The 27413-nt window shown below is 47.0% G+C and overlaps 1 protein-coding gene across 5 annotated transcripts in view; it reads right to left on the reverse strand.

The window, feature by feature from the left end:
* The window catches only part of by (focal adhesion protein tensin), a 330425-nt gene that overhangs the window by 207615 nt on the left and 95397 nt on the right, over positions 1 to 27413 (reverse strand). Inside the window, exon 1 of one of the 5 annotated variants that reach the window (XM_050189884.3) lies at positions 4941 to 5205. The exons of the other annotated variants lie outside the window; for them this stretch is intronic. Within the exon in view, the coding sequence (XP_050045841.2) occupies positions 4941 to 4955 (15 nt within the window). The 5' untranslated portion in view covers positions 4956 to 5205. Of the gene's footprint in view, positions 1 to 4940; positions 5206 to 27413 lie in introns of those variants that run through there. 5 annotated transcript variants of the gene reach the window in all.

The raw sequence follows: 27413 nt of genomic DNA on the forward strand, positions 1-27413 counted from the left end.
AACGCCTGCGAATAATGCCTAGAAAATACTTAAGCTATATAAATAACTTGCATAGCCCTTACAAGAGGGAAAAAATTATACGTTGGGATAACTAAAATATCGCCCTCCTTGCCAAATTAATTGTTAGATATTACCATTATATATAATCACAGGGAAATTTAGCACAGAAAAGTGATCTTCGGTTTTGATTATGGCTCGAGCATGGCATAGTGGAGTCTTTCTCTCTGTTTACACTTATCACTAATTTCCTTTAATCACTTTATTCAAAAAAATTGAGATGGCCCAAGAAGTGCTACGGTAAAACTGTACGGAGGAAGCCAGGCGACGTGCGTCCCGAATGGCAAGCGCTTCGGCACCGAAAGCCGCTCTTAGTCGCGTATCTACAAGGGCGTCACCGAAGAGAAACATATCGCTGATACGATCGTTCATTTCGACGACGCCGTGGGCTCACAGGCGACTCCGCGGATGCTTTATCTCTCCACGTTACCGAGCGACGCCAGAGTCCTGCCGCACATATCGAAAGTGGTGGCCTCTTCCACGGGCAAGGCGCCGCTTCGGCGCTCGCTCTCATCCCCGGCCGGGCCCTTCCTTGCAACAGTGTGTCTACAACGCTTATGGTTCACGTGCGGTCGTCGGCCACCGCAGCTACGAGTGGCTCCCCCTTTCTGTACTCATAAATACACGCTTGCGCTGTAGAAAAACATACCTGTTTTTCCAACGTGTTTCATTGAAGTCTCCTTGAAGTTTGCGTGAATCATCGCCTGCTTAAGTTTCACTTCATGAAAACAGGCGGAATATGGCGCCACGTACACGCCAACAAAGTCAAAATAAATAAATAAATAAATAAATAAATAAATAAATAAATAAATAAATAAATAAAGTTGTTGGGACAGAAATAATCGCAGTTGGACGAGAAACCCGAGACAGACAGATACGGTGTGGCCGCAGAGCGCTAGACAGGGAAGGGGACAAGAAAATAAATGAAAACCTAAACAGTGAAGAAGGGGGCCGAATACGTGCAGGGGTTAGAGAAAGAGAGAGAGTGCACGAGTGCGCAAAAACAAGAAGCCCTATATTTATCCATCCCGCGAGCCTTCGATTCGCAGCCGTGTGAGCGGACGACGTTCACCCGCGCAAGCCACACACGGTCTGCCTCAAGCCTCCCCTCCTCCCGCCAACCCCCTTTTCTTTTTTCTTCTCCGCTGCGCCGCTCTTTGTCCCGTGCCCACAGAAGGCTTCGCCGGGCGTACACGAATGGAGGAAGAGATGAAAGGCTCCGGCATTGTTTTTTGTTTCACTATCACCGCTGAAGCTTGCGTGATGCGAATCCATTTCTCTTTTTTGCTCCACATGCGTCCGTTCGCGGTCCCTATTCCCGTCCTCGTCCACGCCGGCAGCCTCACCACGTGCGCACCCTCGCGACGTCGCGCGGCCGGCCGCACTGTAGCCTGCAGCCCACCTCCTAACCCCCCCCCCCCCCTCCCCTGTAAGCCCACTCCCGTTTTCCTGCCACCCCGTGTACTCCCATCTTTTGTTTACCCCGTCGTAAAGCCCCCTCCCGCCAGAAACGCACGAGAACGTCCCGCTCCAAGACGCGGCGGCAGCGGCGCGGGAACGAGCCGCGGGCTCGAGCCCATCGCTCGGCCTGCGGAGACGGGCCGTCTCTCGCTGGTCTGCGCTGTCGGCGCGTAGGACAAGCGAGGCCCCGATCTCGCTTATACGAACAAGCGCACGAGCTGCGGCTGTGCTCGCGCGCTTTCCTTGTTTGAGTCGGCCGTGTGTGCGAGCGGGAAAGCCTCTGCGGTTTTCCTCCGCCGTAGAAGCGACGTACGTGTAAGAACATAAACACACGTGCGCACAGAAACGGAGGACGGGAATAGATGCAGCGTGTACAGAAATTTCGTGCTGAACAGATGTTTGTGGACTTGCGCGATAGTTAACGAAAAAGAAAAAAAGAAAGAAGGAATCGAAAAGGAGACATAGATCTCGCTTGTTTCAAAGTGCCCGACTGAGTGACTTGTTAAGTTCCATCATCATCATCGTCAGCAGCAGCAGGGTTACCAGCATTATCATCCCTATCACCAACACGCATTTTATGTCCACTGCAGGACGAAGGCACCTCTCATCGACATCCAATACCTATGTCTTGCGCCAGCTGACACTGTCCCATGCCTAACAGTCTGATAGAGTAATGCTTTTCCCTTTCCCCCAGTGTAGGGTAGCCAACCGGGCTCAGTCCTGGTTAACCTCCCTACCTTTCATTTATCATTTGCTCTCTGTCTCTCTGCTTGTCCGCCCATGATATATAATTATAGGAGTGAAGTTATGCACATCCGCATGTACTCACACGCATGGACTCACACCTTCTTCCCTCCCTCTCCTTTCTTTCCTTCCCTTAAACCCATTCCCCTGTGTAGGGTAGCAACCCGGACGTGCGTCCGGTTCACCTCCCTACCTTTCCTTCCTTCCTTTTCACTCTCCTCCTCCTCCTGCTTGTCTGCCCTACGTATTACATGGCCTGCCCCACGTCATTTCTTCCTGTCTATGCTATGGTGACGCCCCTTCATAGGACTATCGCGGTCAAATACTCACAAAGCCGCCAATGGTCGTGCAGCTATAGGTTTTGTACTGATCTCGGCTTGCTGCACTGCTTATACCGATCAATGCTAAGCGGGGCGAGAAACTGGAGGGAAGGCCACAACAGAGGACTGCCAGGCAGAGGATCGAACACCTACAAAATTTACAAAAACAAAAACAGACGAAAAATACGAACCAAATAAAGAGACAGAGAGAAACGGTACACAACGAGACCCTTCGAGACTGCTGGAATATATGCTCCGTTCAGAACAACATTCATTTGGGCTAGATGGTGCGTACTTGAACCAGGAAGGAACAGCGCGAACGAACTAAGACAATCACGAGAGGGAGAACGACACAGGACAAGCGCTTGTCCTGTGTCATTCTCCCTCTCGTGATCGTCTTAATTGGCGCTGTTCCTTCCTTCTTCTATGTTCCATTTTGCTTTGAACTGAATAATTTCCCAGACTTTTTTTTTTCACTTGGCGAAACACAAACAAGAGGCCGAGATATGAACCGAGATATGAAGCTAAGAGAAAGCACGGTCGCGCTGGGAGCATACGCGCGCTCGTACTCCAATCCGCCCGTAGCACATTCCAATTGTGACATGGAGTCGTTTAAGACTAGCCTGCGCGCCCCCCGTGGCAGCCACTTACCATGTCAACAAAACTACATTTACGGCATCTTCTGTCGCTCACATCCTTCGTTCATGGCCTTGTTTTCGTTCTTTTTAGTGATAGATCACGCCAGTATAAACAGTGAGTGCCGTCGCAGAACTTGGCCTTTTCTCGTTCCTTTATACACGAACACACGATAAAGCGTAATGGTATAGTATTTGTGGCTTCAGACAGAGAAATACAGGGAAACGCTGCTGTACCAGATGAAGTTGCTGGGGAACTCAAGATAACTAAGTTTTCCTAATGTCTCAAAGATAATGAAAAAGAAAACAGATGGCACCTCACTGCGCTATTACAGCATTATCGATGCTTACAACAAAGGACGCGTCCTGCCTTTTCTTTTTCTTCTTTCTTTTTTAACAAGTGAGTTTGTGCGCGCTTCCCGGCAGCAGGGAATGGGAAATAACGCGTATAACAACACTACCATAGAAAGAAATTAAGTTTTTGATAGCAGTTTTATCCTTGTAACCAAAAATAAGCGTTTCTCGTAACTAAGAAACTACTATTTTTCTGTGCCAAAGCTACACCCTGCACAGCACATTATGTATGGCGCGACTTCTGCTCTTCTCGAGAGGATCAAACTGTATAAATTCGGAGACCTTGGCGTTTGCCCTAGACGCGATCGTCTTTCCTGCGTCGTGCCGTGTAGCCAGCGATGTGCTTCTTAGTTCTTAATTCCTAGGACAATGGACGCAGCAATCAAAAGACGAGAGCTCGCCCAACGTGCGATTCCGTGTTATCGTAGCCCTTTGACTCGTGTTTATCTCGCCGTCACTGCAGAAGAACCTCTGCACTTGGGTGCGGCTGCGGTGGAATGGAAGTAGGAAAACAATGTACGTGACCGCATCATGGTTTGCGTACGACGCTACTGAAGAAACATTAGCGTCAAGCGCTTCGTGTTAGCTTCAGTGAAATCTCGTACTAACTAACGGTAACACAGTAACTGTGAGAAACCAGACAATGACGGGCGGGGGGAGTGATCTGCGAACATCGCTTCGCAAGTATATGAGCCACGCGGCTGCCCCACCTCTGGCTAGCACGTATAATCGCATGCCGGTTATTTCGCCCGCGAAGGAACGGCCGCTATGCCATATACGCTGCGTCACACCGCGCTGCGTAACTCATTTAGGTTTATTGTTATATGCTATTCGACGGAAGAAAGTACGCAATTATATTGCGTGACTATTTTGCGTTGCTGCCACTCAGAAAACAATTTTGTGCGCATGGATCAGCACCCACACTCAAGTAAAGGATTCTGCAGCCACCACTTGACGCTCAGGGAGGAATTAGTGCAACATGAGGGAGCTGAGCATCCAATGAAACTGCAGGACATCTGACCTGTCTTCAGCGTTTTCCTAGGACGGGCGATAAGAATGCAGATAGGCAGAGCCAGCTGAAGTGCTTTTCCCCAGATAAGCGCGCGGGTCACAGTGTGCGACCTTGCGCCTCTAGACCAAGAGAACGCCTGTTCCTCCTCGAATATCTCGCGCTCAGCAGAGAAGGCAAAACATTAAAAAAAGACCGTGGCTTATGGCGCGAACCGTGTCCGAGCGCCCACAGGGACGCGGCGAGTCACGTTGGCGGAGCTGGCGCGCATTGCGAGTAAACGCCTGGGCAACGTGCGCGAGCGACGCTTTCCCCGCAAACGGCGGCGGCGCAGCTACGCGGCGTGGTAGAGCGGCTCACCTTCTGAATCCTCATGTCGTTGTCGTCGTCGTCTTCGGCTTCAATGTAATCCGAATCGGTTGCAAATTGGCCGCGCTAGGGGACCACCCAGCGCGACGTTACTCCGTGGTTCGGCGGCGACGTTTCTTCGGATGCTCGGGAGACGAAACTTTGCGGACGATCGGCGCTTGGCAGCGCCGCCGACATAGCTCCTTTTTGCGGTTTTTGTTTCGGTTCTCTTACATGGCTTTTCCGGCGCTCGGGAGAGGAGACCGCAGAGACCGCGCGCGCGCAACGTAGGCGGTGGCGCTGCTGCGGGAGAAACCGAGTGTGCTGTTTCGCCGGACGTGACGTCCCGCAGAGGCTTCCCCCAATCGCAGAACGTGCGCCCTCGCGCTGTCGGTTTTGTTTCTCGCTCGAGCGCGCGCGTCAGACGACGGCGCGCGTGGCGCGTCTGTTCTGGGCGAGTGCCGTCGTAGTCGTCGGGGGCCAAAGGTGACGCGGCGAAGAAGCGCCGCAGCGTTTGCTTTCCCCTTACCGGTCATTACGCAACTAACGCCGTCTGACGTTTTAGCGTCGCTTAAGAGGCTGGACAGGTTACTTGTCGATCGTGATCGGACCGACGGAGCGAAGACTCCCTCGATACGCGCGTACTCGCCACCTACGCAAGAATTCCAGCCACTGCGCCGCCCGAAAACGGCACAACTGCTTCGAAAAAGGCAAAAATTAGCCGTCGCTTAAGCCCTGCAAGCGCGGAAAAATTGTCATTTGGTTAGTGCAGGTGGAAATAACCGATGTGGGACAAAATCGAACCGTTAATGACATTGGTAGGTGCGTTATTTATCAATTCTTTTGTACGCGCCTCGTCTCCTCTCACGTAAGAGGGAGCAGCGAGTTTCCTTTCGTGTTGTACGATCGCTACAATTAGGCTGCACTATATCAACACTGGGATCACGCGACGCTTAGAGGAAGTGAAGCCGGCCAGTTTATTCATTAATCACACCCGTATCCTTGGCGCTGGTGACTCTGTTGTGAAAGCTGACCCTAACGAATGCTGTGGGCTTGCGTGCCCACGCTGGTGCCTGTCGGAAGACTCGCCAAGACTCGCACACCTCGAGGCCTTTCTTTTGTTTATGCTGTATTTCTTTTCTTTTTTTAAATATATTTTCTCGGCCAACAAAACGGAGGAAGGCTACGGCACCTGCAAGCAAACGACATTTTCATGCGAATGTCAATTCATACGAAGCGGTAGCTTTCTACCAGTTGAATTCTTAACGAGTCTTTCATTCGGTCAGAGGAAAAATGGAACTTAGCGTCTGCTGCCAAGTCTGCGCAACACCGTGGCAGGGCGGAGTGGTTACCAGGACTACAGCGACTCCTCTTAACGATGTCATATAGGGACGATCGCACACCCGGAACGTGTCACCCCCCCCCCCCCCCCTTCCCTCTCAAAATTTCTGGGTACCAAGTTTGAGGGACGACAAGGCCCCACTTGCTATCGTGGAAATGTAACCACCAATAGCAAGTTATCTAACGCAGACGGGTGCATGGTCGCTACGACGGGGCATGAGACAAGCCTTCACTGGACTGAACAGCGGGAATAAAATGGCGCGTGATAAACTCGTTTTACATCTCGTTAAATTAATAGTTCTTTTTTAATGCCAATAGCATACATGTCACTGCAACACCAGGCTGCTATAACGTTCCATTCTGACTTTATTCCAGTTTCTTGACGTCAAACTTACGTAACCGCCGACACAAACGCGCGCGCTGACCCGCAAGGTTGTTTCAACAGCTCAATCAAACGCTCTTCTCCTTTATAGGAGCTGACAAAGCGAACAACATTGCCTACCGCAACAGGTTTTCCGTATCTAATTGGCTGAGGAGAGGCGAGGAACTCGCAGAATACAGGTAGCTTTTGGTGATACCGAGTTAGCGCAATGAAATAGATAACCGGCTGAGCAGAGTAGTGCCGGCGTCTCCGATTGGTCCGCTTCCCCTTGCTTAGCTTGCGGTGGCTCTTCGGCATGCAACAGGGCGTTAAAGAATTTACGAGAATGGAGGCTCAGTGCATAATACTGGGCAGAATGATGTCATACACGTGTGGAAAGGGTTTGGCAACGTTATACTGCCATGCAAAATGTTATTATGCACAAAGAAGTCAATTCTCGCCGGCAGCTCCGTGTACACAGTGCCGGGGCGATCAGTGGACATCCATCTACTATTCCTTCCAACAAACTTTTTCACCACTCGCGGAAGGCTAATGGTGACAGGCGTAAAATCGGAAAGAATTGATTTTTTTTTGTTTCATCTAATCATGCGTAATGAATGTGTAGATGTCATCTTTAGATGGGGAGGTTTCGCGGTTTTTGTGACGTCTCTTGACTGATAATGTGGGCGCGGCCCGTAATATGTTTCACCAATCGCGGAAGGCTAACGAAGGACATGAAATAAAAAAAAGATCATTGCCCAAGCACTCCATGCAGATGGTTAACCAGCGAAGCTGAAACGCGTGGCGCCGGTGTTTGTCACTGGGTTAATCCAGACGGTTCATTAAACGACGGCTTGGTAGGCTGCAGGATCCTCGGTACGCAGTTGCTGCTTGCGCTCGGCTGCACGAGCCTGTTCTTGTGCCAGGGCTGCAGCATGGGCAAGGCTTAGACGAGCTCGTTCCCGGTTCTGTTTGCGGCGTTGCTGATCGAAAGCTGCCTGCTCCTCAGGAGTACGTATAATGCGTGACCTACCCATTTCGGAGCCGGAGAGAAACTGCTGCGCGCGTGCTCGGCTGCGACGGAGAGCAAAGACGTCACTACTGGCGCAGCCAATCGCGCGCCTGTCTTTTTTTCTTGGCGCGTGCACACGGGGTTGCGCCGAATGAGTTTTCGGCGTACAGACGAGAGACGGACGGACAAATCGGCTAGACATATAACGCTTCGCCTTATATAGCTTTACGTTATAGCGCCCCAGTCTTCTCTCCGGCTGTCTAGCTATCCACCCAAAATGTCGGCGGATCGCGAAGGTAGTGCAGTCTAAAACGTGAACCCTTTATGTGGGTATGTGGCACTGGGCATGTACCGCTCTTGAATTAGCCTCTTTAACGCCAACTTTGGTGCCTGTGTATGCGCCATAGGGCACGTGCGCACTTCACGGCGCTGCCGCCTGAAGGCGCAGCGTATCCAGAGGTAAGACGTAAGTGCGTGAGAGAGGAGCCTGGCTGCAGCACAGGCGCGTTACATTAGGTCTTTCGGCTATTCGCATACTTGAACAGTCATCGTAATGAATTCCGCCTGAATGTATTTTCGCTTGACGAAATACCCCTGATAGCGCATCTAGAGAGCCCAAAATTGGCATTTCATATGTGGCTTCATGCAAATGATACTAGTGCCTTCTTAATAAAGCGTTTGCTAAAGTCACATGAACTAGGTAACCACAAGAATGAACATTTCGCCTATTTCGACTTTATTGTTTTTCATACTCAACAGGGTGCAGTTTACACAATTTCGGCAGAATCCTGCGGAGTTAAAATTGTTAACATCGTCGATTACATCTTTCTCTACAATGATTAATTTTGGCATTTTCGTCAACTTGCTAAAAAAGCGTTAGAGGGAGTAAATAAAAAGTGTGCTCCAATAGGTCTAGACGGTCTGACCTTTTGCTTATATACGAGAAATTTTATTTACTACGTCTTCTATTTTTCCGCTATCACTCTCAAAATTGCGTGCTTTACCTATTCGACCAAGATTCAACGCCAGGAATTTTATTCAGACAAGTCTACTGCAGAGATAATTTATGCATTTTTCTCGCATTTTATTCGAATGGGAAAACTTGGGTCGTGCGCAAGTTAAGACTTCCCGTTAAATAAATAAACGTGCACGAAAATCTGCCGCAACTGGCGCGCTTAGGTCAGAAAGAATTCCTTTGCTTGATGCACTGTATCTCGCACTCTTGGGATAGTAACGGGCCCACACCAACTGAATCTTATAGCAATCTACTATGGGGCGTTGGCGCGCGAGGAGTTGAAGTACACGACCACCTTTTCATGTGTTCGAAGTTCACTATGCGTCCTCACGCGTTGTTTTAGACACATAACGCAGCGTATGTGTGCTGGCTGAAAAATTTAATGTTTAAACTAGCTTTAAATATATGAAGCCGCTGTGTTGGAGGAGAATCGACCGGGACAACGTGTAGACTGCAGGTTGCACTAAAATTAAACATTCATAGTCAATCCCACATTTGTAGCTCTTTATGCCCCATCGCTGTCATTATACGGTTCAATGAGACCGCAAAAGCTTTTGCATTTACGTCTCACCAGGATAAGCGATCTGTCCTTTCTTTTTTCCTTTTTTTTTGGGGGGGGGGGGCGGTAGGAGGAGTGTATATATTCGCAGTGACTAGTGCATCGTTCACCGCAGGTAAGCATAGAGTTAGCCAGCACTTCTTCGCAGAGAGCTAGAAAAGGCGAAAGCGAATATAAAATAACGCGGCATGCCACGGCTCATTCAACGCGCTTAAGACAGTCCTTTTCTTTTCTTTTTTTGTTTTTCTTAATAGGCATATAGGACGAGAGGTGTGCAGTGAGGTACATCGAGGTTCGCGATATAACGAATGCGGCAACCTTGCGCCTATTAGCAAACCATGAGTCAAGTTTCTGCTTCAATGGCAGAGGATGTTCATCTGTCAATGTTGCAACTCAAGACCCTTTCTTCAGTATTCAAAACGATGCCTTCCAAATTCTCAATCACGCGGTCTTTTCAAGCGGAGGGAAGAGCTGAAACCCGTCGCAAGCGTCAGGTTCTTCAATCAAGGTTGCGTAAGAGGAGGAAATCGCTTAGACAAACCACGGACGCGAGGAAAGCAAAGAAGAAGAATAGGAGAGAAGACTGAGCGCGCAATAAAATGAGACAGAGAGACCGACTCCAGTGGAGAACGCTGCCTAGAGCTACAGCGGATCGTCCTGCATGCACGTGCTCGGAGCTTCGAGTTGACCGAACGGATTTGCGGGCTTTTCCTCCTCGAAGTTGAGGAGCTGAAATGCTGTAAGCCAGTGAAGAGAGGAGAGTTTAAAGAGAACTCGGAAGGACACGAGCGGAATACAATCACCGAAGATAGAAACGGAGCACAACCACGGGACAGGAGAAGAATACGAAGAAGAAGAAAGGCGAGCGTCGCCCAAGAGGCGAGCTCTACGCACCGCGCTATCTGCGAACACAGCGCCCGTCCGACCGTAAAGCAATTGGATTTCGCAACGCCGGGAGAAGGAGGCGTCGACCAATTTTTAGCGCGCGCCCAGAGTTGCCACCTGCTGCACTTGAAGCGCGTCGTAAAGAAACCGCAAACAGCGCAGATAGGAAAAAGAGAGAGAATGAAAGCAAGCCGGGAGAGGAGGTCGTGACACTTGGCAGATTCAGCCGAAAAAGAAGCGTAACCCAGCTCCGACTCGGGCCATACATGCACTGCCGCAAGCGGCGTGTCGCGAGCTGTCGTTCGAGGTCGCCTGCGCGTGACAAACGGTCGCACGAAGACACGCGCAGTCAGAGCGACTTTTCGTGTATTGAATATCTCACCCTTCCTCTGCTATCTCTGGTCCCCCCTATACCTTCACTACGGCTGTAATCGCCCGTGTTCCATTTCAATCGGAGCAGAATGTCCCCGATGGGAAAAACGTGGAGCCACGCATGGACCGCCGGACAACCTGGTGGACCGGAAAAACACGGAGATAAGGAAGACAAGTCGTGCCCGTGCGTGCGCGTGCATTGAGGTGCACGAAGTTGCTGAAGCGGCCGAAAGTGTGTAAATGTGCACGCATGCAGAGACGCACACAAGCGTAAACCCTGCGTATCTTATCCCGCGTTTCTGGTTTCCTTCGGTGATATGCGTAGTTTTGTTTAGATTCCACATCGTCATTCGCGACATTCCCTTTCTCCGCATTTTCACCCTCAAGAAACTAAGATTACCTCCTCTACCCTTGTGAAAAAAATTGCGGAGCACGGCTGAGCTACATCGTTAGCAAACGAGGAAAATAAATTTTCATAACTAAAGAAATCAATGAAGCAGTCATCTTGTGCTGTAAGAGCAACGCGTTGAAGCGGAAAGTCAGTTGGTCCCCTTGGTCCCCACAGAGGTCATCCATTCAGTGGTACTTTCTAAAGCTGTCGCTCGTTCACACTCCTACAATTTTCGCGATTACGAATTGTGCCCGATAACACGAGCGCGCCCCGGTCGGGTTCGTTCCATTACTAAACTTTGCAATATGCGCTGTATGGGCTGGAGAAATCTTCACTTTCAGTGGAACGTGATATGCGTGAGACCTTGTGAAATTCGGACAGTTTACACAACCTCCCGAAGCACGTACACGTAGGCACGTGGAAACGTGTAGTAAAGATGATAGTGCGCAAGTCGAGTGAACTAAAGAAAGAAAAAGGAAATAGAAGAATGCAAGCCGCCGTGCACGTTCGCCCTATATATTGCCAGCACGCATTATGGTATACCTAATTCAGATCACATGGTTCCACTCCTATGCCTCTGTCTCCATCTGCGTTGTACGAACCGCGATTATGTTGCCATTGAATTTATGCGTAAACCTGCCCGGAACAAAGTAAAACTGTGCAATCAGAAGTAACAGTGTAGCAGCCAGTAATGCCGACTGAAGCGTGCCCCCGTATTCCCTCCCCACGCTGTCACAGTCGTTGGCCCTGGCTGGTACCGCTTTGTACACGCGACTGTCGGCTCGCATAGCAATGAACGCGTGTTCAGAATTTCACGAAGTTTGGAGCCTTGGCTGGACCACCTTAGTAAAACGTTCGCACAGAGCGACCCGTGTGGCTTGTATACAGGCGTGCAGAACGAATATGCAAGGCCGCCTTAAAAGGCCGCGATCGGCCGTCAATGCATCACTTATCGGGCGCGCGCGCGGTCCGCGTGCATAACTTGGTTCACTTTCATTTGCATAGCTCGCGTTCCTGCAAGCAACGTCGTCGTCGTACCCTGGCACTGCGGCGCCTTCCTGCCGCCGCAGTGACAGGGTACGACGACGACGACAAAAATAACAACAAAAGCGACGACGGTAAATACTGCCGTTGACACTTTGAGTCACGTCGTTAATCTTCAAAAGTCCAGCTATTCTTCAGCCGCTCGTAGATTCGCAGCACAGACGTCAGTGTGGCTATCCATCATTGATGTGGACAGCCGCGCAACGCGCCGTCATAACCGCTGATGCTGCACGACCCTGCCCAAAAGGAACAAACTTTGAATAAAAAGATGACACTGTCACAGCGCATGGTTACTTGAACCGCTTCTCGGTGACATGGAGACGGAAAAGAAAAGACATGTGACGGAAGTAAAGCATCGAATAATGGTCGCAAAACCGCGTCTGAACAAACCGCTTAGCCTAAGGTAGCCAGCCTATCCAGAAGACTGCGATTGCGCCGCGTGTATTGATATGAGAAGTGGAACACGTGAAGGTCTCGCAAGAATGTAACAGGCTTGTTCCCTTCAAACAAGGAGAGAGAGAGACAGAGGAAAGGGGAAAAGCAGGGAGGTTAACCAGAAGGGAAGATCCGGTTTGCTACCCTACGCTGGGGAGAGAGGGGAGGGGGAGGTGAAGTGATAACAAAGTAGAGATAAAGAAAGAAAGGAGCGTAGACATACAATCACAGTCCGTCACTGTCGCCGCATACTGCCACCGCACAGCACAGTAGCACTTGCAGCACTATAAACATCTGTTCAGGCTACAGCCGCTTGTCCAATTCTGTCGCCCTCAAGAACCGCAACAGTGCCCTCGTCGCCCTCTGCTGCGATGGCTTGTGATGGCAGCATATTAAAATAAGTTCCTCTGTGAGAGGTCTTCGGTAAAAGTGCGCTCTCGCGATCGCCTTCAAACCAGAACTTAACATTGTAGCCAAGGAAACCGAAAATTCAAGTTCATTTATTTTTTCTGCCATGAATTCCCTAGTTAACAAAGCTATTTCTTTAATTCTTTGTACTTGACGAGACGGTATTCACTGGAACACTCAAGTAAAACAGAAACTTGGCAGCTCCTGCCTGCCTTTCGCCGAAAAGTGAAGAATTACGAAGGCACAAGCTGGCAAGACAAAAGAACAAGAGAACAACGAGGTAAGAGAAACAGGCACTTCCGCGTCCCTAACAGCAGCCCAACCGCTCGAGCCAGACAGCCATAAATTGAAGCCGGCCTTCCCTCTTTTTCTCCATCAGCAGCAGGCGCGTCCGATGGCCCCCGTTTGGGAGCCGACAGCGTCAACCCGTTTGACCGCAGCAACATACGCGGCGGCAGATGGAGGCGGCGAATTCGCTCTCTCGGCGCTCCACGATTTATGGCCGACGCCGAACGCCGCCACTCTCGCCGCACCAGCGGCCCTTTCTAATGGAGCAGCACAGCCGCCTTTATCACAGCGCTGGGCCTCGCGAAAGAGCGTGTCCTTCCTGCAGTCTCGCATTTCATGACTCTGCTATGCGGCCTACACACCTTTCACCTTTCATGACACTGCTTTGTTTCGCATTATCCCTGTGTTGGATGTCGTAGTGCTGCTGCCATGTGATGCCATGCTCATATAATAGTAGTCTGGGCAGGGTTTAGCTGCCATGGTTAATAAACTGTAAGAATCGAGTGAGTGAGTGAGTGAGTGAGTGAGTGAGTGAGTGAGTGAGTGAGTGAGTGAGTGAGTGAGTGAGTGAGTGAGTGAGCGAGTGAGTGAGTGAGTGAGTGAGTGAGTGAGTGAGTGAGTGAGTGAGTGAGTGAGTGAGTGTATTTCGTCTGCGTTCACTGAGCGCGCAACAGAAAAGGCTCGAGCCAAACACACGTCGCGCGTCTTCGCGCGTGAAAAAGCGCGGAGCACGACTGGGTTTCACCGCGGTCGGCGTGCCGTGCAGAACGCCGTGCCAAAGACTGATGGACAGCTCTGGGCACTGACATGTGTTAAGCTCTCAGCGATTAAGCTTTCCGGCAGTTAAGACTTCGATATCTGTTCCAATTTATCGCCGGGGGCGGCATATGCATATACAGTTCTTCAAGCAACTAAAGCTAAGGCTACTCAGCACAACAGCGCAGCATAACAAGCAAGGTGCCACAGTCATACTGCTGCCCAGATAAGTGACTTACCGTTTCCGCCCGTACTATTCATGCGAAAACGTCAAATGGCCCATTGAGCGAAAAAGCCGGCGTCTGTTGTCTTTAGAGGCGAAACCGCAAATAATTCCCACTGGTTGCGACGCCACGTCACGAGCGTGCCTCGGCAGAGGATAGCGGGCGCAATGGAACACCTGCTGGCGCAATGGCGCGCCAAGTGTTCCGTGAGGGGAGAGGGCGTCGCCGCGACGCCACGTCACCCTCGATCTCGCTCCCGGAAGCCGGCGCGCGGTCCGTATCTCTCTCTCACCCCCACTGGGCTTAGCTACTGCGCGCGCCTGCCGGCTGTTGCGGCTCGAGGTAGCGCTTAAGTCAGAAATGCACCCGGCACATTGATGAGCACGTCCGGTTGTGGGAATGAAAAAAAGGGCTTATTGACACTATTTACACTGGCTCCAGATACGGAAGCCCACTCCATGTAAGAACATATTAAACGTCTGAGTTCCCATCAGGACACGTCAGCACACCTCTTCCTCACTGCCGCATATGTCTCCGCTTTTAATACCGTCGTCTTCTCTAGGAGACTAAACTAGGAAATCTGATGACTGTATCGCGGCCAATCGCAATCATGGAATCGGTCGCAAAATCCCTCCCGTAATGTTGCACCTTCGCCCCCGCATATGGCGCAAGCGAGTAGGAATCCCGGAATCCAAGATCGACACCGTTCCCACGGTAGCCTTCAATTAGTTCAGCTTGTCAGAGCCAATGTGAGGTAGAGTGATCGCCGTAATCACCGCTTGTACGGAGGTCGGCGGCTGTTGTCGCCTCGAAGTGAGCCCCTCCAGTGTTTGCGCGTCACAGTTCATGTGGGGCCCCGTCGTCGTCTGGGCGCGCGCTGATGACAGGACAGCCTCGTGTTAAACGTCTGAGGAATGCCCATAGCCGTGTTGAGACGTAACGCGGCCTTGGTGGCCGCTGCTGCTTCCTCGGTCTCTCGTCACGCAGGACGTCGGTGGCATGTGATGTTGGCACCGCAGGCTGCTGCTGCTGCTTGCTGGCTCGGACAGCACGTACCGCTATGGAACATTACTTGCAGCGCAGAACTCGAAGGGCCGCTCAGCGGCGTTCAATCGGACATTAATGCATTCGCATTCACAACTCATAAGAAGTGTTTAGGTGTCCTCCGATTTTTGTAACGCGATAGCATTAAAAACCCAGTGTCGCAGAAAATCCGGTGTCGGCGTAAGCGTCGTGGGACTCATAGGTGTAGGCGTCCTTGGCCGAGAAAGTCATTGTCATCAGAAGCATACACAAAAATTGGCATCTATTGGAGCTTTATTTGGAGCCATATAAAGACTTCTTAGATGTGATTATCCTGACTGAAGTGAACGTAGATGAAACCAATGCTAAGTTATATCAAATAAAACATTTTGAACAATTTTCTATATGCCGTCACGAGAGAAGAGGAGGAGGTGTTATAATATACGTTAGAAACAATTGGCTATGCGAAAGATTGACCATAACTATCAAAGAAGCAGAGATATTGCTGTTATCAATGGAGTGTGCACGTGCATCATTCATAATCTGCGCAATCTACAGGCCACCAGACAGAAATATAGGCACATTTTTGGAAGAATTGCAGCATCTCTTCACGACACTAGAGAAAAAAGATAACATAATTCTGGTAGGTGATCTCAACATCGATACCTCTTCTACTACTAAAAATTATGTCAGTGACTATTTGACTCTCATCTCAAGTTATGGCTTAGAAAATAACATCTCAGGAGTTACGCGAGAAAAATTTTTGGGGAACAAACTTACGACGTCATGTATTGACCACATACTAGCGTGTGTTTCTAACATGCAAACTGCAACAAGTATTGAAAAAGAAAAAGTTGCTGACCATTATTTCATTACTCTCACAATGGTCAGTGAAGACTTAAACAACTCACGTGGGGAAACTAAACAAGAATTCTATATCGTCGATAACTAGAAGATTGATAGATTAATTAAGGAATATCACTGGGATACTTTATTAACACTAACTCATTTACAAGCATACGAGAAGCTAACCGACATATTTAAATCAATGTATGATAAAAGCCGAAATATAATTACTATAAAAAAAGGAAAGTCGAAAAACCATGGATTACCAATCAAATTAAAGAGCTAAGTGATATCAAAGAAAAGCTGTGGCACCGAAGTAGGGCTAATCAATCAGACGTACAGTTAAGAGAAGAATTTAGGCAAACAAGAAATAAGCTAACACCTTCACTAAGGCTAGCAAGGAATAAATACTATAGTAATAAGCTAACCGAATGTAAATTTAATTTGAGAAAGTCGTGGAACATAGTAAATTCGCTAACAGGCAGACAAACGAAACGCAACATAGACGAAAGCATAAGAAATAATTTCCCCAGAAGACAAATGGATGAAATAGTAAACGAATTTAATAACTGCTTTGCAAATACTGTGAAGAAACTTCACGAAAATTCCCCTAGGGCTTCATGTGACATAACAATCAAATCAAACGTCGACTCTGCATATTTGAGCGAGATACCTAATCTCGATGTTTGGGATGTAATAAGGTCATTTTCATTACTGATTGCATTCGATTTCGTGAGATATTCTTCAACTTTGCTTGTTTGAAGAGTGTGCTGCTATATATTTACACAGAAGTATTTACGACGGGTCAGATTCCCAATACAATGAAAAAAGCTTTACTTAGACCAATTTACAAAAACGGTAAAAGGCAACACCTATACACCTATACACCTATACACCTATAGCAATCGTGCCCGCATTGTCGTGTGTTCTAGAGAAGCTTATGCACAAGAAAATGGTTTCCTTTTGCGAAACGTTTCATCCGTTAATTGTCTAATTCACAGTATGGGTTTCGTTGCAAGAGAAGCACAATCACACTACGCTACTAGAAGACTTTGCAGACGTACTTAAGAGTGAAATAGATAAAAATAAGATAGTAATCGGGCTTTTTTTAGATCTGAAAAAAAGCTTTCGACACATTAGATCACGAAATACTCTTTGTAAAATTAGCTCACATAGGATTTCTTGGGTTTTCATAGAGGTTTTTAAGGACTACTTCAAAAATCGATATCAGGTCATTCGAATTCAATATATAGACAGCGAGTTAATAATACACATAAAGCATGGAGTCCCACAAGGATCCGTACCAGGCCCACTGCTTTTTAAATTGTATGTGAACGATTTACCCCTCTAGCGCAGCACTCAAAGTTTTACCAATTTGCGGATGATACTGCTTTAATATTACCCCATGAAAATTTTAATGAATGGATTACTTTGTTACATGACGATATATGTAAAATAATGGCATGGTTTGAGAACAATTACATATTTGTGAACAAAGCTAAAACACAGTTAATCTGCCTTCACAGCTCGTACAAAAATGTGCAGCTAACTGAACATATATACTTGCATAGTGAATGCTGCAGTGGATGCTCTTGCCAAAGTATGCAGTATGCCACAAAAATAAAGTACCTTAGTGTTATTTTCGATGAATATTTCTCATTTGTCCATCACATGCAACATGTAGTTAAAAGACTCCAAGTAGTAAGTGCAGTCATGTACAAAATCAGATCAGTATGCGACGGTCGGTTAAGAAAACTCCCATATGAGGCTCTAGGTGAAACCGTATTACGGTATCGCATTTTACGAACTTGCTTCGCCATATAGGCTAAACGTGTTAAATAGAATAATACAAAGAATAACGAATAACATAGCATACGGAACAAACAGCAACTCCAGCAGCCACAGTGAGCTAATGGCAGAACATGGTATATTTGATGTTAAACAGCTTTTTCTATCCGTGGTATTTACGAAGCATTACTTTGATGAATCCTATAAAACAAAAACAAGAAACGTAAAAACTCGTGATCTGCGCAAGACTGAGACATTGGTTCGGGCTAAAGCATTCACGAACTATGGTAAAAGAACGAGATCATTTTATGTTCCGCTCTACTTTAGTAAAATACAAGTTCCCAAAGTATCGTCATTCAGGAAAATAAAAGATCTTGTACGTCGCACGGTTCTGACAAGTGGCTGGGAATAGCAGAAGAAAACCATGTGGCAGGACTTTTTCTGATGAATTTCGCTAACAAATGTATAAAACAGACTAGAGTATTGTGTTCTTTCTATGTGTATTGTGTTATTCTTACTTTCTAATAGTGACTGATGACTGCTACTCTTCCAAATCATTGACAACTGTATATGATTAAATAGAGGGTTGTGCTGTACATATATTTTGCTGCTGTAATATGTCTTTGCTTAAAATATTGCTCGTGCAGGGACAAATACTAGAAATTAGCCGAGCGATGGAGGAAAAGGGAAAGGGAATGGAAGGGAGGAGGGATTGAAACTGTGTACTTGTATTATGCCTTGTTGAAGGCAAATGCACAGTGGTCCGCATAAAAGCATCGATGCTTTCGTGGACTATAGGTTACTGTTTGTGGCACATATAAGAAATTTAATTTTGCTATTGCAATAGCAAAACTAAAAGTACATGTACTTTTAATTTTTTCTCTCTTCCTATTGTTTCCTCTGTTCTTAGAGCACAAGACTGTGAAATTCGGGCAAGAGCACTGCCCAGTCATGGACAGTGCATCATCAGTGCAAAAGCATCATTGCTTTGGCGGGCTGACAAAATATTTGATTGTATGTTTTTTGCTCTAAGAAAGAAAGAAAGAAAGAACCACGCATATTCTATATAGCTCTAAAGTTGTTGTTCTATCACTTTGCTCATACCTTGTCTTACGTTCTTTACAAAGTTATTCCTAGGAATTTTGAAAATGGTAGTCCACAAACAAATGTCATGAAACAAAACACCGACAACGTATGCCTTTTATGTTAAATCTTCTCAGACTGAAATATCAAAAGTGCGAAACAATAACAGAAGACGGGCCCATGCAAAAAGCGGCGTTTCTACAAGAAAACTCGCCTTCGTGTATAGATTTCACCACCAGCGTTTGCCGGTAAACATCAGGGTTACGCTAAGCCGCAGTCAATTTTGTTTAATTGCGTTCCAGCGATTAGTACCAGTTCAGTCGCGTAATAAATGGATTACCATTAGACACGAAGGGCCTAGCAATTTTTCTTCGTGAGGATGTGCAGTATGGGGACGTCAAGATACCCCACTGCGCTGGCAACTCTTTCCATCTGGCGTTCGTAACTGGACCGCGTGGCTCTGTTCATAACGCACGGGATGCGTTGGCTTTTGCCCCATATTTCAACCGCTTAAACTGGAAGATTAAGTGGACCTTCATCGCCTAGCTTTCCACTATACCATGCGTTTCTCACGCAGAGCGTGCCTTCCTTGAAAGTCGGGGATCAACGACGGCGTCGTGTTCCACCGTGCGTGCTTGCAGCGACACATTAGTAGGTCACCAGTAGGTCAATTTGCATGCGCATCAGTACATTTTTCTCTGAAGGTGGTCTTTCTTACTCAGCCCGCATGAGTATGCTTTGGAAGAAGAGACTACGCGGTTCCTTTTCTCTACGAAAGCGTAAAGCACAAACATGAACAAGGCTGCGGACAACATGCGGGGAAAGAGGATGAGAAGCGTCTCATACGATGGCGCTGACCTATATATGCTTTTTTTTACACTTCATCCCAGGGCTTCGAGATGAGATATCGAACGACGAGAAAAGCAGCAGGCGCAGCATTAAGGGTCAACAAATGTACAAGCCGTAAAAGGAAAACGACGAAAAAGGAGGCGCAAAACATGCACCACTTTTCAAAAGATGCCCGATGCGTTAGTGAATCTTGCTTTTTGTCAAGGTGGGAACCAGCCATCTTTAACCGGAAGTCTTTCTTTTCGTCATATTGTAACGGCACGGTTAGTTGAACATCGAAATTATTTAACGATATTGCTCCTATAATACACGAGCTCAACCGAAAGTAATCCAGCATTCTTATTACCCGACAGAGGTCGTCGAACCCAAGCAGATTCCTGCAAGTACACGTACTTTAAAAGCTTCTTATGTGTCCATGAGAAGTGAACTCGAGGTAGCAGCAACGCGCACTGGTTTAGTTGTTTGCGGAAGCTGGTCCCAGTGTCTTAAAAATCTACAAAGGGCAGAGAAAATTGATGGAAGCTATACCGCTTATATAAGTAGTGAGGCGAAGTGGATGGACAAATATAACAAATTAAGGGTGAAATTGCAAACAGGAGAAACCACGCTGCAGGAGAGAAATAAGGGCCAGTGAATGTACATGCCGACGTGGATGTCACAAAAGCCAATTGAAATTATGTCTTTAAAAATGATTAGAGTATTCGGCTCGGCGATGGGCCAGATCCTTTATTTATTTTTTTCGCCTGGTTTACCATGGGGCATAATGCCGAAATGAAATCACATATATGCATGGAGGCCCGTTCCGCGCATACGCTACAACAGCAACATATGAAATCTATTATTCATGAGTCATCGTTCATAGTCTCCAGGTTGGTCACTTCTCAACTTCAACATCGCTACGTACACTTTCTAGGAGTGCCTTTGTCCCAGGGCGCGTGCAAATTATATGGCGGGCGTCGGCTGCAGACGGAGGATGGGAGCTCCTGCAGTCTCATGTGTGTCGCCTACTAGCAAGGCATATAACGCTGGGCAAAAGCAAAGTTGCGCTAGCTCAGCGGAAAAGCTGCGTTTCAATAACAGGAATATTAAGGCCACTGTGGTCTTGGCATTTGGCTCACTCTTTTTCAGCACGACTCGCATTTGGATGAATTTAACAGCCCTACATGCAAATGTACGATGTCGGCGAGGTTATCAGGTGCGTTTCTTGCCTGCGAGTGCCCTGCCCGCAAACGTTCGCGATGACTCTGCGCGCGCCTACGTAAGAGAAAAAGCGACGCTTCCGAATCTCGCAGCTCGCTTCCGAATGGCCCAGCTGCTGTCGTCCCGACACGCCCTTCTGCGCAGATGGACTTCCGGCATGGTAGCGCACGTTCGTTCAGCCAGCGGCCGCGAAGCGTTCGACCACCTCGGCTGCTCGCGCAGAGAAGGCGTAAGGTTCCACGCTTGCGCGCGAAGGAGAAAGCTACCCGCGCTGTACAGGACAGGCGTATTTACGAGCGCTTTCCGGACCTGCGTGGGCGGAATTCTCAGGCCGCAATCATCAACGGGGGAAGGAGCGCGAATCGGCTTACTATACACGAGGAGCGGTGCGCTTGTGTGCCGAGCGCGCGCGTCACGGCGATATAGAGGTCGCCAGAAGTGATGGATGCCCCGCTTGGCATAGAACTGGCGGTTTCCAGGGGCCCCAGCGCGCCTCGCATTTTCCGAGCCAGCGACGCTCGTCGGAACATCACCGAGCCCGCTTCACACGTTCGCGGGAAAGGCATGCTTTGTGGCCCCTTCTCGAACGTCGGTTCGTGAAGCCGCACAGCGCAGGAGGGCCTGCCACCGATAATTACAGGGGCTGCGAGAGGTAGAGAGGCTTTTCTTCATTGGTGAGGAGACGTGTTGCCTATAGCCATACGCCTAACATGCTGCTTTGGATGACGAGGGTGACGCCTGAAAGACGCAGTCATAGCGCACGCGCACCACTAGGGCTATTACAGGTATGGAAAGAAAAATGCTCTAAAATCTAAGACGCTCCCATTACACAAACAGCGAGACACGAACAACATATACACACGGGAAGGGCAGATCACTTTATGCATCAGACAAAGAAAACGAGGATACCATGATACTATACGACGTCCTGAAACACCACGTCGTATAAATTTTTCAAAAATGAGGTTACACGTAGCGCATTCGTAGCGCATTACGCATAATTCGACAGGAACCACCTCAAAAGTGGAGCATTTTCAGCGACTTTAAGGCAGCTCTGCATTGCTTACTTTCCGCCTTACGCCGCGGACCCTACGAACAACTATTGCTACAAATCCGCGAGCTCCTTCATTGCCTGGTCGAGCAAAGAACCGTGACGTCACATTTCAGTGGCTCCCTTAGCCACTGTGGCATAATGGGTAACGAACAGGCCGATGAAGCTGCAAGATCTGTTCATGAAGACGCCGTGCAGAAGCCTATCCCGCTGTCAAGAACAGATGCATCAGCGCAACTTCCAGTGCTTGCAAATGGTGCCTTACAATTGTTGTGGAACACACCTAGTTTCCAGTACACATATCTACATCGACTGGAACCCTCCCTGTCTGCAACTTCAGCCTCTACCTGGACCATCCCGACCCGAGGCAACGGTACTCTACCGATTGTGGCTTGGCGTCGCATTTACGAAGTCATTTGCTTTCCGTATCGGATGGGAGGATAGTGCTGCGTGTGACCACTGCGGCGACGAGGAAACTATCGAACACGTTCTCTGTCATTGTCCCCGGCCGATACAGCGCGCACAGGCAGTCACTCGCAGCCGCACTGGCGCGTCTTGACGACCAGCCGTTTTCGGAGCAGACAGTCCTGGAACGCCGACCTATAAGGTCGTTACACCACAAGACACTGAAGACACTCTTGAAATTTTTGCGTTCGAGTGGCCCATTGGAGAGACTGTAATTCTCGAGGACGTTCACGACCTTCCCTACATTTTTTCCCCCGTTAGTTTGCCTTTTCTCTCCGCCCTGTTTTTTCCGTCTTGCATTTCCCTTTACCATTCCCCCAGTGCCGGGTAGAAAACCAGAATCTCATCCCGTCAACATCCTTGCCTTTCCTATCCCGTTTATCTCTCTATCTTTCTCTCTCTTCTTCCTACTTAATGTCATCACAATCTGGTCCTACTTGATCAGTAGGAGTAGCTATCATATTGTACCTTGCACAGTCATCAGCGAAAAACCGTATTAGAATCGTAATAGCTTTGGGAAAATCATGGATAAAGATTAGAAAAAATGAAGGAGGGCCGGCTCAAGACACCCCCTTGGGAAATTCCAGGAACAACGTCAGCAGGTTTCCATTCTTCATCTTGAATTTGAATGTGTTGCTTACGACTGCAAAAAAAAAATATATATATATATATATATATATATATATATATATATATATATATATATAGAGAGAGAGAGAGAGAGAGAGAGAGAGAAACAGCTTTATTGAGCGAGCTCGACATCTTCTTAGACGCCGTCGATGGAAGTGGTTCCCTCTTCACGGGACCCATATGCTTCCCTAGCCGCCTGGCCCCTGGAGATCAGGACGAGCTGGTCTTCCAGGGCGGTGAAGGAGAACCATTGTGTTATGATAGAATCACCCTTAATGATAGAACCCTTAACCCTTAATGATAAAACCAATTTTTAAGAATAACTTGGGATCAGACATCCGAAGTTATATTTCCCAAAAGCGTTTGACATCATGTCAAAATATTGTGAATATTGTAAAGGAAAAATATTGTAAAGCACTCTTAAACACATACTGCATATTTAGAAAGAAACTCACTTGGTATTCCGTCTTGTCAGGGACTGTTCTTTTTGTCTATATGAAGTGGAAAATTTAAAACGACTTGTTCATTGATCGTGATATCACGTATAAGAGGAGTGCCAGATGCCTCATTGAAGTTTGGCAATACTCCATAATCGTAGGGAAGCATTGACGAGAAAAACGAATTGAAGCTTTCATTATGAGTATGTAGGTCTTCGTTACCTGCAGTAACACGAGTACGTGCTGTTGGATTCGATTATCGCCATAACTTTGCAGATGCTTCATATAAGAACTTTGGGAGTTTTACATTGTAACAGTTGTGTTTTCATTCTTTGACTAGACGCTTCAAGTCATCCCTCATAACGTGAAGGGCACTATTCCCCTCTTGACTGAGTTTTTTTGTTTTTTGTACAGGCTTTACGTTTCCATTTCAGACGCCTTTTGGCATGAGTTATTTCACGCGTTATTGAATGATTTCTCCTTACAGCGTTCCTTTTTTTCTTTTTTTACGCTTTGGGATGAATAGGTCCATGCATTCTGCAACCACTTGCGGAAGAATACCCCACAGCTCTTCCATACTAGCGTTTGAGTTTCTAGAGGTGTGCAAGTCCCACTGAATTGCTGGTAAGTTGAAATTCCCTAGTAGCATCTTGTTGCCATCCTGGCGCATACACGGGGTGATCATTTTTAAGCTTTGTGGAATCGCCTGTGGCAGGTAGCATAGTTCTTGTCCTTGCGGTGCGTTATTCGAAGAGGCGGACATTACTAACACGAGAAATCAAAACACACATTCTACTAATTAACGAAAATTCACTGATTAAATCTTTAATTAGTGACTTTACGGCACATATATTGTAATTTACGAATTGTAGCCGTTGAGGTTGCAAAACTATCCACTTGAAATGAATTTTCAAGAATTCACCAGTTTAGAAATACTATTTTCAAAACGGCAGGACAAGATACATGGGCATTCCAGTTACTGGCGTGCTTCAATGCATAAAAAAGCGTTTTATCGAAAAAGTAAATGGAGCAACGGTGCATTTTCACGGCGACTTTGATGACGCACATCTCTAAGCCGGTGCTATCCTGGAAATTCCTTCCAAGTGGATATGCCTTGTAAACTCACCGGATACAATTAGTAAATTGCAATATATGCCGTAAAATATTTAATAATGATGTTACTTAGTGAATTTCCGTCAATTAGTTGATGATGTATTTCGATTTCTCGTGCAAGTAATGTCCGCCTCTTTGAATAATCTAGCTCAAGGACTAGAATTACGCTATCTGCCACAGGTTATTTTCAAAAATTATCTGCAACTTAAACATGATCCCCCGTTATGTATGGCGGCTCAAGACCACGCATACAAGGGGATAATAATCGGTTGGCATATCGAGGGAACTATAGATACATATCTTCTTCGATGAGCGGCATCTGGCTAGAGTGCAAGTTCCGTGGTGGTGTTGATGGTGCTTTTTGCGCGTTGTTATGTTCGCATATATAATTACATAATTACCCAACGCATACTACCATGGTAACGTTTGCCACTGCTTCGAAGGCAATCTGTGACACCGACATGTACAAATAACGAGCCGCCAGGTGCGCAGCAGCAACAACTGTGAGACATGTTACACTATGAGCCAAAAAGCTGTCAACGACAAGCAACGTCGACAGTATAAAGGCAGTCGCGCAACAAGGTCTTGGAGGTGTGGAGATATCCGCGGCGGTAATGAAATCGCAGCTCCGTTTTACTGCTCGTCGTAGTAATTCTACGATTACAACATCTACTACTACTATTACTACTACTACTACTACTACTACTACTACTACTACTACTACTACTACTACTACTACTACTACTACTACGACCAGATTATTGGCCAGTTGTAGCATACTAACGACTGCGTTTGGAAGGATGCTGCGCATCCCTCACGATATAGTCTCGAGTGGCGCATGCCGACGCCCCCACGGCCAACTCCAAGACTCGTGCGCAGGAGAGGACGGGACAGCCACCGTCGTAGCGCAATCGGCAGAGCCTCGCACGCCTCATGCGGAAGCTACTTGGGCTCGATTTTCACTGGCGGCAAGGTGTTCGTTCGTGCACTTTATGCTATTTATAGCAATTATACCATGCGTTATAATTAATTCTACATTTGAATAAAAAAGGACAGCGAAAATCCGCCGTGCTTTTTTTGGCTTCATTAAATGGTGCCCTAATAATAATAATAATAATAATAATAATAATAATAATAATAACAACCTTTATTCCGAAATCTTTTGCACATGTATTTCTTGCCGGGTCTGCCGAAGCCTTCGGAGGGTTTCTATGGCCCGGACCTGACAGTCACGGCAAAATCACATTGACAGGGTCTCGAGCATAATGAATGCTCCGAAACGTAAACTAAGCCTCTTCATTTTCAAGAGCACATGCAAAATTAGTTACCAAAAACTGAAAAAGTTAGATCGACAAAGATGCTACATGACAACTTCAAACAAGTCTGGTCGCATTATTACAAGAATATGCACGGAACTGACCAATGTTCTAAAGGAAAGCTGCGAAATGGGTACAGGTACCCATGCTCAAACCATTCACGATGCTCACATACACACAAATAAAAGTCAGCTTCATACGAGTGGCATTTTTTAATTCCTTCTTTAAAGCCGTTCTTTAAGCCGGATAAGCTTCCTTGATCCAGTACTGAAGTGGGGAGTTCATTAACCAAATTAGGAACACAACATTGTCATTGCCCTTTGCCATAATTAGTTCTTGTTCGAGGAACAACATATCTGGAGGGACTGCGTAGATCGATGTGCTCTATTTCGGGTACGTGAACATTTTCGTTCCATAAATATTGCGGCACGACAGAAAGAAACACTGAATCATATTTTGGAATTTTCAGAGACCTGAATGGTTTATCCATATTCATATTTGTTTTGTAGGCTACACGTTTTAAAATACTCTGTAATAAACTCTTCAAATTGGATTTCCATAAGCTGCTGCAATAAAAAAAAAGAACAGCAGACGCCATATCTTATATACGAATAAGCTATCGCGTGCACGTTCATTTTCTTTATTTTAATAGGATCATAACTCCGAATGCAGTAAAATAAGCACGCAGCTCGTCGAAGTTTAGCACAAATTGAAGCCACATGAACGTTCCATGATAAATCATTGTCAAAGTGAACTCCTGGATATTTAACACTTTCTACATATTCAATCGGTGTACAATCACAATTCTAACGATCGGACATGCATAAGGACAGGCAGTGTAGCATCAAAAATTTTTAAGGGATTTCTAAAACATACTAATTGCGTTTATCGGCCATTAACTTTTATTTGATTACTTTTACATAAATATATGACAATCACTGCATCAATTTGAAGCGGAGCAATAACTCTATCATATTACATGTGTCTTGAAACAAGCGACGTGTCGTGCGTCCACGCATATTTAAGAACGGTGCTTGTGTCACTTGACTGTCCTGTCACACACGTATAAGTTACATAAAAGCGGTGACAGCACTGAATTAACCCTGCGGCACTCCTGCTGTGAGGCACCGCAGTGTGCTGTGTAAATCGTTCAGACAAACAATTTGAGACCGATTCAAAAGATAACTGTTAAGAAAATCTAGAAGATGTCGCCGAAAGCCATAGTTGCGAAGTCTGCTGCATAGAATACGGTGGTTAAATTAGTTAAGTGCCTTTGATATGTGCAAAAAGGGTCCACGGGCCACTTGGTTCCGGCAAAAATTTCGTGTAAGAAAACCTGACAGATTTTCAAGAAAGTTGCTCTGCGCAACTGCCTTGAGCAAAGCCATACTAGGAAGCTGATCAAATGTTGTGCTTAAGAACAAAGCCACCCATCGCTTCAAGAACATGCCTTTCTAGCAGTTGTGCTAAGAAAGGAAGTACGGATATGGGGCGGTAGTTTTCTGTTTTTGATGTATCTCCGCTCTTTAATACCGGAATAACAGGTGCTCTCTTCATTTCATCGGGTACAACACACGTGTTTAGAATACTTCT

The sequence above is a fragment of the Dermacentor andersoni genome, chromosome 2 (genome assembly GCF_023375885.2).
Source record: "Dermacentor andersoni chromosome 2, qqDerAnde1_hic_scaffold, whole genome shotgun sequence".
Taxonomy (NCBI): domain Eukaryota; kingdom Metazoa; phylum Arthropoda; class Arachnida; order Ixodida; family Ixodidae; genus Dermacentor; species Dermacentor andersoni.